This window comes from Salminus brasiliensis, chromosome 7 (assembly GCF_030463535.1).
Source record: "Salminus brasiliensis chromosome 7, fSalBra1.hap2, whole genome shotgun sequence".
Classification (NCBI taxonomy): Eukaryota; Metazoa; Chordata; class Actinopteri; order Characiformes; family Bryconidae; genus Salminus; species Salminus brasiliensis.
The window spans coordinates 30,321,365-30,335,649 of record NC_132884.1 but is presented as its reverse complement, the minus strand read 5'-3'; the positions used below and the strand labels follow the sequence as shown (position 1 = coordinate 30,335,649).

Below are 14,285 nucleotides of genomic sequence, written 5' to 3'. Positions count from 1 at the left end.
GTGCTGCATATAGTTGCAATTTATATATAATATACAGCACCTTTTCTTCCTGATTAATCATAATTATATTGTGTGTGTGTGTGTGTGTGTGTGTGTGTATATATATATATATATATATATATATATATATATATATATATATATATATACACACACACACACACACACACATACACACACACACACGAATATATCATTTCAAAATAAAATGACAAAATCTTCTGTTCATAATTAGAAATATATACGATTAATCGAAATCCTAACTAACCAACTAATCGATTATGTAAATAGTCGTAAAGCTGTTACTGTGGTGATCATCATATTTCTGCAAGTTTCCTCACACCAGTGGTCTCCAATTCAACTCCTAGAAAGCTACCTTTCTACAATTTTCCTGCAAAAAACTCCTACCAAAACCTAACAGCCCATTCAGCCAAACAAGGACTTCTGAAGTGAGTAATTAGTTGGATTAGGAGAGGTGGATTAGTGCTGTATCCAAAGTCTGCAGGAAGGTCGCTCTCCAGGAGCAGGGTTGGAGACCACTGCTCTAGAAGCTCATGCAGGACAGTGGTGCTACTGCACCCCACTCGCCTTTACACATTGCACAGAAAACCTTATATTGCCATAACTGACGTTAAAGTGAAGCGTTGATTTTATAGCTGCACTGTCGTCTCTGCCGTCCGTATTTTTTTGTCTTTTAGTCACAGCCATGTTTTGTCTTTCAGTCATTTTCAGGGAAGGCTTTCTATTAGATTTTGGAGCATTGACAAGACAACCATATTCACCATTCGTGACGGACACAGAAGGAATTTGGCTTCTGCGTATATCCCATCTGTGCAGTGAAAACACCACCAGTACACACACACAGTGGACAGTAAGCATGTGCCCGGAGAGTTGGGTAACCATTGCTGCGTTGCCTGGGGAGCAGAGAGGGTTAAGGGCCTTGCTCAAGGGCCCAACAGTGGCAGCTTGCCGAGCTCTGGTATCATTGCTCCTAGGAATTGAGTGCATTCAGCGGCAGGAGCATTAATATGGTCAGGATATTAACGCTAATGGCAATACTTCTCTACAGGAACAAGACATGGCGTGAGTGTGTGCATTTGCACACCTGTGTCAGCAATGGGTGCAACAGCTCATTTAGCCAATCAAGGACTTCTGAGTCCAAAATCAGTGAGGCAAGGTAGCTGTCCAGAAGCAGGGCCGGAGACCACAACTCAAAGAGCTAATGCAGGACAGCTGTGCTTTATTGCCAATGATTTTTTTTTTATTATTTTTGATTATTATTATACTGATAATGTTGATTAGTTGTTGCAACACTAATTTCTTTCTCAATACAGACCACATGGAACTGCTGGCACTGCGCAGACATTAACAGTGCCAGTGGGGATAGGTATGGCATTAGTTTTGAGGTTGGTTAAATTATCCAAAGATCCAAGTGAACTTTGAAGTGTGGCATCTCAGAGCCACTCCCCTTACTGCTGAGCATTCCGGAGGTGTTGTGGGCCTAAATCAGTGAAACACTGGCAAAAAGCTGGTGCATCTGAAGAACCCTGTGAAGATAGTGGGTGATATAAATATGGGTTATTGCGTAACCCCAAATATTTAGTGCAGGATTCTGTATAATTTTGCCAGTCTATGGTCATACAGCAGACAAATGAGCATTTGGGAAGTTCATTACTCATCATAGTAAAAAGCAAATAAATGAAGCTTTAAAAAGAATTCCCATTTAAAACAGCTCACTTCAAGCTTTATCCTCTTTACTTTTGTAAAGTCAAAAGTTAAGACACCTCTCAACAATTTCCTGCACTGCAATTCCCATCAGACACAAATGTGAAAAAGACAAGGAAAGCCTAGTTCAGCCAGACTGTTATATAGCAAAGGTGGGGAACAGTGGGCTGTAATCCAGCATAGTTCCTCGATTTCCCTGCTTCAACACACCAAATGAACCTGTCAGCTAATGGCAGAGTTTAATCAGGTGTGCTTGTGCAGGAAAAGCACAAAACTATGTCAGCCCAGTTATAATGCTAATTACAAGCATGATGTAAATGTTTATCCCCAAACAAAGCTGACTAGTCCATTAAGAATAACTAGACGTGATTAATGGATCAATTCTTTACACTAATTTATTTGTATATCCAGTTGTTTATGATTAAAGAACAGGATGAGGAACGTCTCTTCTTATGGCAGGAAACCGTTTATATGAGTCCCCTTTGGCCTTTGCTAGGATAGTTTGATTGTGTTTGTCTCTAATTGTAGCCATGATGGCTGTCAAACCATTCCAGGTTAAAAAAAAAAAAAAGGTTCACTTACTTTTCTTTGCAACTGTAGAAAACGTTCCTTTGCCATGACTTTCTATATTGGAGAACTGTTTTTTGAGAACTTCACTGGTGCAGCAGCCATAGCAAACAAACAATACTGTTGATGCTGCAGCAATCCTCAAAATGCCACCACCTACAACGCACAACATCCCCTTGGACAAGTGTGCTTTTCAGCACTGATGAGTCAGTCAGTCAATAGTCAATTCCAGACACTGACCGTTCCGTTTGTGATCTACAGGAAAAAGAGTTTTCAAAACAAGCCACAAACCCAAAAGGTCAAAGACCAGCTTTTCTTATTCACTCTCTGCTTCATGATGTTTAGACAACTGCTACAATCACCAGCATAATTATCATTTGACTGAGCTTCAGGACAACTGCTTGATTAAATAAAAGAAGAGAAATTATAGTTTGAGTTATCACGTACCAAAAATAAATAAATAAGCAAACAGACGCAGAACAGGTAGATGCTGAGGAGGAGGGCAAATGAGAAGAAATACATTCCGGCATTAAAAGGAAATTTCTCTAATTCAAATAGACATCAGAAGTGTTAATGCACGGGCAAGCCACAATTTGTAAACATCTCTCAACTGGGCTCTCAGACGTCTGCAAGAATGCAAATGAAGGAAACTAGAACAACCTTGTTGACCTCCAAAAGGTGAGATGAGGAACAAGTACACTTTCAATTCAGCACAACATCTACACACTGTCCTTTCAGAAATCGCTTATCCACTTCTCAGAACTTCCAGGGCATGGTAATCAGAGACAGGTGCAGCTGCATGCATAAAAGGGAGACGGAGCTGTGTGTGTAACAAGCGGAAAGAATGTGTGTAGGTTCCGAAACAACGTCAGCAGCTCGGAAGTCTTCACAGCACTGAAACAATTATGCAACCTCTCACCAGTGAAGTTCTCAAAAAACAGTTCTCCAATATAGAAAGTCATGGCAAAGGAACGTTTTCTACAGTTGCAAAGAAAAGTAAGTGAACCTTTTTTTTTTTTAACCTGGAACGGTTTGACAGCCATCACGGCTACAATTAGAGACAAACACAATCAAACTATCCTAGTCATACTGTTTGTATTATATTGAGCCCATTCAGTAAACATTATGCAGGCTAGAAAAAGTAAGTGAAACCTTAAATTTGATTCCCCTGTAAACGTCCCTTAGAAACCTCCACCAAACGTTTCCCCAAAGGTGCAAATAAGATTTGAGAAGGAATTGAAGACCATTCCTCCCTGATGATGTGTTTTGGTTTTCCCAGAAGCACTGAGCGATGTAGTTGGTCTTTAGCAACCTCGAGATGGGGTGTAGTGTCTTATTTCTTTAACTGCTACGGCTTCCTTTGTGCTGTATTTTCCTAAACACCTTTTTGTTCAGAGCTTTGCTAACAGACACGTGAACAAAGCTTTTACAGTTAAAGTTATGCAGAGCACTCTGTGGGTCAGTTGCTGTTCGTTTATGCCTCTTCCAGGACTGCCCGTTGTGCTCTTAGAGCAATCTGAACAAGAAGCTAACTCAAGGAGAGTACCAATAGTCCTATTTTTTCTCCATTTGTGAATAATTTGTTTATCGGTAGATTGATGAAGACCCAGGTCTTGCTTTTGTAGTCTTTGCTTCATGCATCTCTAACACAACAGGTGTTTTTAGGTCTTTTAAAAAGCTGCTTGCATTAAAGCATGGTTTACACTAACCATAATCTTTCTTCAGAAGAACAGGTCTGTCGGTAACCTGGCTTTATTGTGTACTTCTATTTAATGGGCAAAGCACCAGTGAAACCCACACTTCCAATCTTATCTCCTTAATTAAAACAGCTTCTGCCAGTTAGTCAATAACAGAAATCCACTTACTTTTTCTAGCCTGCACTGCTGATGTTTACTCAACATGCTCAATAAAAGAAAGAAAAAGTACATGTTTGTGTGATTAGTTTAGTTAGACTGTGTTTGTCCATAAATGTTTCTTAGATAATGATCAGACCACATTATATTAGTAATATGTACAGAAATATGAAAACTGTACATCAGTCACGTTTCTTCTGCAGTGCGACTCTCACATTACAGACACTTATGAGGTTAACTTGTCATGGTCATTATTTTCTAATAATGTCCAGATTCCTTGAAGAAATATCAAGACGTGTACACTCACTGAGCTTCACTGGAATGTTAAGTGTGCAATGACTGTAAAAGCATAATATTATGAAAAAAATGTAACAGTTGAAAGAGTCTGATGTAATAGTTTGGAACATGCTTCATAAATACTACATCACCTTTGACAACAGCCTTAGCAACCTGCGATGTGGAGGGAGAAGCAGACACATCCATCTTTTCCTCTTTCACCCTGGTGCTCGCAGCCTCCACCTTCTCCTGTCTGAGGTGTCCAGGGACCTGCATAGACACCTCCATGGGTTCTTCTTTCACTGGGAAAGGAAGCATGGGGTCTGCCTTTGCCCCTGACTTGGGGGTCGCTGTGGCCCGTTTCTGGAAAAAGTGTGTGAGAGTGGTGCCCTCTTTCCTGGTGCATTTCTGTCTTGCTGCCTTGCCTTTCAAAGCCACAGAGGGGGTCTTGGGGGAAATCGGAGGAGAGTCAAAATTTGCCTGAGACAGCTGTTGCCTGGGGAGACAGAACAGAGAAACAGAGCAAGAAATTAAATTAGCCACACAACAAACCTGACACCTAAACACACACACACAGAAATGCAACACAGGGAAAAAGACCAGAAAACAACACATTAGTATACACAGCAAGTCTCTATATAATTCTGCAAAAGCAGAGGGGATGGGATAGGGGAATGTGTATGTGACTGTAAAACAAATAAGTCGCAATTTGCCAACTAAGTGCCACATAGAGTAATATGAGCGTCTTGGCATGATCTGCACATTTCCAATTATCCTGCACTTTTCCTGCTGTGTATGCACATGAGATGGGGAGAGGAAGCAAGCAAGAGTCAGACAGAACCAGTTGGCCGCAACCTGGTAAATGTGGAAAGCAAACAAACAGACCGGGGAGTCGACAGACCATTATGGTGCTATAAAGCAGAGTCAATGAGGTGTGCAATGCCTCGCTTTCCATACTGAGACTTTACTTGTCGTTTGTCTGCACATCTACACCCAAGAGCGCCCTCATTACATAATCGCCTTCTTGACATTCACAGACGCATTTAAATGTAAAAAATAAAAATAATAATTTACCCACAACACACTATATATCCTATCCATATTGAAGTGAGTTGCTTGACGACATCTTGAAAGTTATGCAATACCCATCTGCCTGGTTGATAAATCTGGGCTGGAAAGAAAGGCAGAGTATGTCGAGGTGGATGCGGAGAAGTTCAAGTGAAAAACGTAATAAATAAAACAAGGATTATGTGGAAAGTATGGGGATGCAATCACAGCCACGTCTGTCACCGCTTATGCAGAGTCATGTCTGGAAAAGAAAAAAAAAGCCCCCGAACGCTTTGGAGGAGGGTATAAATCTGCAGAGTAGGCAGAGGAACAGACATAGAGTTAAGACTTTTAAATTACACGCTCTTGGTTTTATTCGTCATAAAGCTGCCTTGTAACATTGGCCTATCCATCTAATATTGTGATTCAATTCCAGAAGCTGTCACAACCTCAGACCATAAAAATCACAGCCACAATCATTTCTTGACTGTTTGTTTTATTTATTTATTTATTTATTTATTTATCCAAATCATTTGGCATGTAATACAGCAAACAAGCCAAATATGAAAGCACCCTACATGCTCAGCAACGTACTGTTGTCCAGCTATGGTATGTTCCTTTATGTCGTCACTGGTCTAGGTGGGAAACCGCTGAGCTGTATATTAGTAGAGTTACTATCCTCTCAGTGTACATTTCAAGCCACATCATCTACTATAGATTCTTGTGGACCGTACCCCATGTTCAATAGAGTGCAGTAGTAGTAAGAAACATGTACACAATACCCGTTCTAGTGATCAATTGCAATTTCTGCTGACACAACCATGCAAATGCACATACACAGTTTATCTAGTCCCTGCATAGAAGTACTGGCAGTAGATTAGGACTCTGTGCAGCAGATAAGCATGAACCCATTGGCAACCGTGCCTAATGCCAGGCGTGGGCTAGAGGGGTACAAAGCCCCCCACATTTTGAACTGTGTTCTCTGGAATGACGATCATGCTCCAGCCAATACTTTTTGGATAAGTTGTGGAGTTGGGGATGTGGAGGGGTGGTGATTAGAGCTGCACAATATTGCTTTAGCATTGTCATCACAATGTGGAAAGTGTGTTGATGCTTAATTTACATAGTTTCCATAACACATCTAATTGATTGCATAAAAACTAAGCTTTTAATCTCTTACTTTTTAATGCATGTGATGTTTTTTTATACTGACAGTCTTACAACTTGATTCAACAAATACTGCAAAAAAAAGGAAAAAGAAAAAAAACAACATAGCAAAATACTGAATCAGAACCCATGACACATATCATATTACGCAGGGTCAGCACTCCGTTCACCAAGGGGCTAAAAAGGAATTAAAGGGAAATTTGCAGACAGCAAAAAGGATCCCAGACACTGCCTGTCAAGTAATAAAACATTAGCAAATAATAACCCAGATATATTTGTAGCCTAGATCAATCTCAATAAAATGTCCCCGGGTTAAGAACAAATCTTCCTTCTTCATTTCACACATGCAACACTGAAAGGTACACCACAACGCCCATGCAAGTAATTCTTCTCCTCCATCATCATATTCTGGTTCTGAGTGCAGCGGTTTAGACGGACATGCTGAGTGGAGTTATGCACGAGCATAAATAGTAAAGGCTCCTACTCTTCACAGTCCATCAGGACAACAAAATCCCCCCATTTACGAGGGGCATTCAGTCTGTGTCCAAGTGTTTCTTTTCTCACTCTCCAGGTCTTAAATCCGATTTCTCCTCTGCTTCTTATTTGCAGCCAATTTAAAAACCGTGAACTTCACAGCAATTCAGTGAAATCTGTGCAGCATCCTGCCGTCTACTAAACCTTACACTATCAAAGCAGCACACCTTAAACTGGACTGAGGCAGACCACATTGCACTGCTGCCATGTACACTTCACTTCCAAACACTGTTTCTACAGTGGTGGAACAAAATAAGAGACATATGTAGTACTGAAATATAGAGATTAGCATTTTCACATTTTCCCGTTTAAATATCCACAACTATAGGAAAAAACCTTCCCCATGTCTCAGAATCGGCCACAAAAGGTTTCTCCAACTCAGTCGACCATGAGAGCCAATCAGATCACATTCACAAGTTAAGGCTTACAACAGCCCTGTGTGAGCCTCCTCAGGACACTGGACACAGCCGTTCTTTATTCAAGCGCTGGATGGAACTACGGAGCTTAAGCACGGCTGCAGAACCGAATTAAAGCTAGTGTTTAACTCCGCTCCATATGCTGTATTCATCAGTCCTACAGATTTTACCACATCAGATTTAAACCCAGATCATAGTACAATGTGCAAAAGTAACATTTGTCATGGGGGAAGCAGAGAAAAGACCTTTAACACCACCTGGATACTCCTCTGGAGAGTAAACTCAGCTTATAGAGTATCTGGAAAAACAGCAGAGCTAACAAACACCACTAACCACACAAAACAGCAAACAGTGCAGACCACATGTAACTAGGGCTGGGCGATATGGTTAAAATACTATATCACAATATTTACTGGATCTGCTGGAACACACACCCTTAATTCAAAATGAGCAGTAAAGCATTCTGCTGCACGGCTGCATTTATTAGGGTTAGCAGCCAAACCGGGAACAAAACAACATTGCCTGCTCATTTTAAAGGCAGTTGGACCAAACAGCAATCCATCCAAATGACTAAAGAACCAACATCCAGGCTCAATTCAACTGAGGCTCAATTCTCACCGGTTTATAGGATAAAACCTCATTCCTGAGAGCACAAAGTCGAAAGAATAGTGTCAGGAGTTTTCAGACTGTTTTCGGCAACTTAACATGTTGCTAAAATCTACTACAGTGGGCTCCTCCCCCAAATCTGTTTGCAGAGCGTGACTTCACCACTCAGTGAGCTCCGGATTCCAGTCATTTCTGTGAATTGCAGCAATCTACTAGTTTATCTTCTCTTTAGCTTTCAGCAGTCAGCAATTTTGACACAATCTGACACAAAGAAAAACTTCCAGATCCCAATTATGTCGGCAAAAATGGAGATACAGGATTTTTGCATGCCTGTGACAATCTAAACAAAATAAGAATTAGTTTACCATGCAATGATTTTACCTATACATTAAGCAACTACTGTTATACTACTGTTCAGATCGCAATGTAGTCTAGACTAAGATGCTATGATTGATTAAACTGTACAAACTTCCCACACTTATGTTGGAAATATATATAAATATTATTTATTAAACTAAATAAGAACAGACAATTTAGTATTTGGGGTCGAGTATTATTGTAAATGTACTTGTGTACATGTTTACAAAAGAATGCTAAAGGACCTCCCAATTATTATAAAAGTCAGCACATAATCCCTAAAACAGCCACTGGGCAATGAACAGGCTATGAAAGCAAAAGAAAAAAGAAAAAAAAAAAAGAAAAAGCTTTTCACAGCTTGAGACAAACTTAGGCTCACAGCCACCACATTCAGAGGTGTTTGGGGGCTCATTGATCACTCAGACACAGAGGAGAGAGGAGAGTGTGCAGATGGGTCATAACCAGTGACGGACCAGAGTGGAAGTCAATACAACAGGCCAGTCGTTTAATTGAATTCCCTGCATCTGCTCGGCCCCTACTGTACATAATGAGGTGAGCGCGCTGATGCATGCGAATCTGAAGATCACTGCAGTATATTTAAAAAGAAATAAATATATATCTTTCTTTGTTCATCATTTAAGCACAGCAGTTTACACTGTGTGAATATTTAATAATAGATATGTCAACAGAAAAACGCCGAAAATAAAGTTATGAAGGTTTTAGCCTTCTTCTTTAAAGTCACTATTTTAGTGATACGTGTTTTTGGTTTGGTTGGGTTTTGTTTTTGTTTTTTGTTTTTTTGTTTTTTTTTGGGGGGGGGGGCTTGAATACATCTATATATACACATTTAAGCATGTTTAAGGGTCACCACTGTATGATTTTAAATGCTTCGCTTTAACACAAGCATCTAAAAGTTGGTTATCATGATCACATTGATCCAACACCCTACTACCCCACAAGAAGAGGTTACCCCACATCTCTAGTTACAAACTGCAGAGATTTTTGCACAGTAGCCCAGTGTCATAACCATTTCACCCCTCCAAAGTACAATAAATGAACATATACAGTATCATATACTGATTAAAATTACCAGTCAAATATAAACATATGTGATGACAATGACTTTCTCAAGCAATTATTTGCCAACATCCTCGGAACTCACAGTTCTAAGTAAAAAAAATAAATAAAAAGGATCTACCCTTGGGGTGGGCGATATGGTAAAAATATTATATCACGATACTTAGACAATTTTACAATACATAATATTTATCGCGATATGTTGCAGACATAATGCAGACATGCCGGACAAAATGCACTGGTAGCAGCAGATTCTTAATAACTGCTACTGAAATACTCTCCCACGCTGATATTTGTTATTTATATTCAAATTCAAAAAATAAAAGTCTAACACACATCATCTAATTAAACAGCACCAATTACACTCTCTCTAATCAAATGTGCAGCTGATTAAGGTTCTTTAAGCCCTGATGATATCGTGTCAGTGATCACTTGTTTACAAAACTGATCGCGATTATGATAAAACATCTTCATATCGCCCACCCCTACCTACCCAATATTGCTGTTAAGAAAACACACACTCTATAATCGATAAAAGAGTGTAAAACAACCTGCAAGAATAACCTCCCTCCTTGATGCTACAGCACTTTGCCTTTCACATCACCAGTGTGAGACAACAGGAAATTAAGCAACACAGACATATCAGCCCCTTTCTCTTTGCAGCCCGATGGCCATCTTTTATTCCACCATCCACTAAATTAGACCCTCAGCCCCCAGACAATACACTGAGAAGATTGATGACCGCCAGTGTCACTGACTCAAAAACAAATGACGCTGTGCATTAAAAGCTACTGATCTCTCCAATCACAGACAGTCTGCTGCTTTTATAGCCTTTCAAATAACTTTTTTTTTTTTTTTTACTAAGCAGACTCTACTTTCTGAATTAGCTCGTATAACCATACATATCAGATTTAGTCCTCTTATTACAAAAGGTGAATGCAGCGGCTTGTTTTAAGCTTTCTATTAGTCTGAATGTAAGACTCTAAAGCTCTAAATAATCCATGTCTAAAAGCTCTGTGACAAAAGAGCACCACCGTTGCAGCAGGTGAAGGGTGCCACTGAAACAGATGCAGTTAATGAAAATAAAATCCCCACATTTTATTCAAGGAAATTCTCAATTCCATGGCAGACAAATATTAGGTCAACTGAAAAAAATATTTAAGCCACTCATGATAGAGCAAATAAAAGGAAAGGACTCAATAAAACATTTCATTTAAACTATGATCCTATAAATGACTTTGACTCCTGACAGGCTTAAGCCAATTGGTTCTGTAACTTAGGATAACCTTGGTTTTACAACCTTGGCCTCTTTTTGAATTTATGGGCAGATCAATCTGCTGTGCCTGCTTATAAAAGCCTGTCTCCACTGGAACATCTCGAGGCAATCAAAAAATTGCTTTTTCAATAATGAAAAGCATGCAATGCATGTTGAAAATGCAAACATAGAAATGGAGGCTCACTTTTCACACAAGCACAATTCATAAGTACATACCATTTCTATAGATTTCTATCACTTAATATACAACATCCAGTCCACTCTGTCTGATAGATTCTGCCCAAAACAACCTACATGAGGCAACAGCACAAGCAGTACACCTAGGGGACAGGTACCCCTGAAATGAGCGCTTCAGCTGAGCAAGTGACTGAGGCACAAGGTCCAGTGTCCGAGCTACCGAAGAAAAACATCACATCATGTGCACGTACAATGTAAGTCACAGTGGCAATATTAGAAATAAAAATGTTCCCCAAATCTATTCTACCCTGTAACCAGTTTTCAAAATAACCCCTACAACATCTACTTTAACACTGACTTACATTTTTCATTACAAAATAATTACAAGGACTAGACTTTACACATGGACAACCGTCGCTAAATACCACCTTTGTCTCTTTTAAGAAATATTACAGTTACCTTGCAGACTGGAAACTCTGGACAAGCTCGTCTAAAATCCGGTTGTTCCTGAGATCTTGTTCTGTCATTGGCTGAAATGAGACAAGATATCTTAGTGACATTCTCCAACATACATAAGTACATACAGATGTGGTCAGATGTTGACAACCACTCATCATTAACAGGCATGTTAAGCAATACTGGGATTTCAGTGAAATCTTTTTAAACAAATCTTCATTATAAATTCAGTTGTTCTGAAAGTTAAGTAAATGTCTAACTTGTCTTACTTAACTTAACTTCCTGTTAGTGATCATGGGTGACTCACATCATAAGGCCACCCAAACCTTCATCCTCAGCTGAGAGGAAATTGGTTCTTCTGGTCAGTAATGACCCAAGAGCAACTTAAGTACATGCCGGTCATGAACTGGAAGCTGCTTGAACACAAGCGTCACTGTCTACAGTTAAGCACGTTTTACATCACCATGGGCTGAAAGGCAGCAGATGAGATGAGAAGCCCCTGCACCAAAAACCTAAAGGTAAGACATTCAACTCAAAGAACACTACATCTACTGTTGAGCATGGTTGAACATGCTCTGGAGGCGTTTTGGAGCTGGTAAACTGAAGAACGTGAACAAACAAAAAGATGAAGGATGAACAGAAGAAGGAACAAGGTATACTGTAGACCACATCTGTAAGACACAGATGAGGTTGTTGAATGGATAAGGCAGGGTACGATTAAGCTTTTGGAAAGTCCTGGCCTCAAATATGCGGACTGGGATTATGAGTCGGTTTGTACAAGGAAACCAACAAATTTTGCTGAACTCAACTTCCAACCCAAATTCTTCCAGAGGCTCGCTCACGGCTCCCGCCATCAAAAGCTTCTAATTATGGTGCAACTTGCTAAAGAACATGTAAGCATATATTAGATGTGCCGTATGTTTTGACATTGTGTGTATAATGTTTAGATTTCATAAACCATCAAAAATGTAAACCTTCAAATTCTTGAATGTTGTACACTAATTCTGTCCTAAAGTATAAGTGTGTATAAGTGTGTATATATGTATATGTATATATATGTGTGTGTGTGTGGGTGGGTGTGTGGGTGGGTGTAGTGTGTATTATATATATTATATATACATACATATACACACACACACTCGCATACACACACACTAAAACAATATATGCACAAAAATGTTCTACTTACAGTGTTGCAGACAGGACACAACAATTTGTATGACAGAAACTTCCGGATACACAGGGAACAGACTGCAAAGCAAACAAAAAAAATAAACATTTTATTAATCATGTGTTCCAGGTATGACTTGCTAGCTCATTTCCTACAGAAAGTCTATTCACGATCACAATAAATCATGACATGACAGTGCTGATACAGAACTATTCTTCAACAATTTCATCTTATTGTGTTCTTACATACTCTTCTATTGTACATTTCACAACAAAAAAGAACAACAACAACAACTATACTCACAGTTATGTGAACACTGTGTCACCATTGATATGTTCAAGAAGTCAAAGCAAATGGGACATCGGAGCAAGGTGTCTATAGTCTGGCAAAAACAGAAGGATCAAAAGGAGTTAGCTAGCACTGAGTATCCTCTGGAACTTCTCCTCAGCAGGCCAAGGTTGGTAAGGTACTAGCTAGCTAGCTGACCACCCATAAACAACAGTCCCTAACAGGAGCTAACAAAGGTTAGCGTTAGGTGATAATCGTTAATGTTGAGCTAGCTAGCTAAATCCCCAGGTTTCTAACAATACTGGCAGAAGAATAATCCCCACTGACGTTTATAAATTAGCTAGCCAGCTAAGGTACAGCTCAGATCACACCGCCTAAATTCCGCACAGTATGCCCAGTTAATGACATCCCGACAGTTACTTTAGCTTAGCTAACGCTAGCTAGCTAGCTCCTATAGCTACGACTCACAGTAGAAATTAGCAAGTGATTTAGCAAAGCCTTTATGCATTGCACTTACTTTCAAGCATGACAAGTTCGGAGGTAAATCCGTCTCATTTGAGTTAGACATTATTCCCCACACGGGTTTGATCAGCTAGCGCTATCTAGCTCCTTACGAAGGTAAACACAGTCCCGCTGCGCTGCTGCAGAACTTACCCGCGCGCACTTTCACACGCTACATCGACGTCACTTCCATTCATGTTTTCAGGCGGTTCGCGGGCGGCGCTCATAGTGATTCAGTTTAGTGAACCGATTCGAAATGTGTGCTTTAATGAATCAAACGATTCATTACTTCTCATCTCCTCCATTGATGAGAGTCGGTTCAGTGAGCGAGTCTAATGTCGCTGCTTGTAATATAGCTCATGGAATCGGACTCGGAATGCCTGAATCACAGAAAGAGAAAGCAATGCACATCTTCAGAGAGATCATCTATAAGGAACTATAACGTACTTGGTGTTATGATGTACATTTGCTTAAATATATTTGGAACAAATAAAATGTACAAAATGACATTGTGCATCACATTTAGTTACTAATTCACTTTCTGTGTTTCATTTTATTATGTATGATCACCCTGCCAAAAAAAAAAAAAAAACTCAAGCTGGCCCCGCTAGTTTAAGATGGTTGATTAGCTTAGCTCTTGGCCAACCTATCTCAGCTCTACCAGCATGACCAACCTGTCAATGACCATGCTTGTTGACCAGCATGACCAAGCTGGTCGACCCACACAACCATGCTGATGCACCAGTATGAACAGTTTGAAAAGTTGGTCAGTTGGCCATGCTGGTAGATCA

At 39.8% G+C, this 14,285-nt stretch overlaps 1 protein-coding gene across 3 annotated transcripts in view; it reads right to left on the bottom strand.

Annotated features, from left to right (window-relative positions):
- rad18 (RAD18 E3 ubiquitin protein ligase) overlaps positions 1-13,655 on the bottom strand; it is a 62,334-nt gene extending 48,679 nt beyond the window's left edge. For all 3 annotated transcript variants that reach the window (XM_072683105.1, XM_072683104.1, XM_072683106.1), the window contains exons 1-5: positions 13,511-13,655; positions 13,009-13,087; positions 12,724-12,785; positions 11,538-11,608; positions 4,574-4,917 (exon numbers count right to left, since the gene is read on the bottom strand). In XM_072683105.1, the coding sequence (XP_072539206.1) occupies positions 4,574-4,917; positions 11,538-11,608; positions 12,724-12,785; positions 13,009-13,087; positions 13,511-13,561 (607 nt within the window). In that variant the 5' untranslated portion in view covers positions 13,562-13,655. The remainder of the gene's footprint in view (positions 1-4,573; positions 4,918-11,537; positions 11,609-12,723; positions 12,786-13,008; positions 13,088-13,510) is intronic.
- Positions 13,656-14,285: the final 630 nt, after the last annotated feature.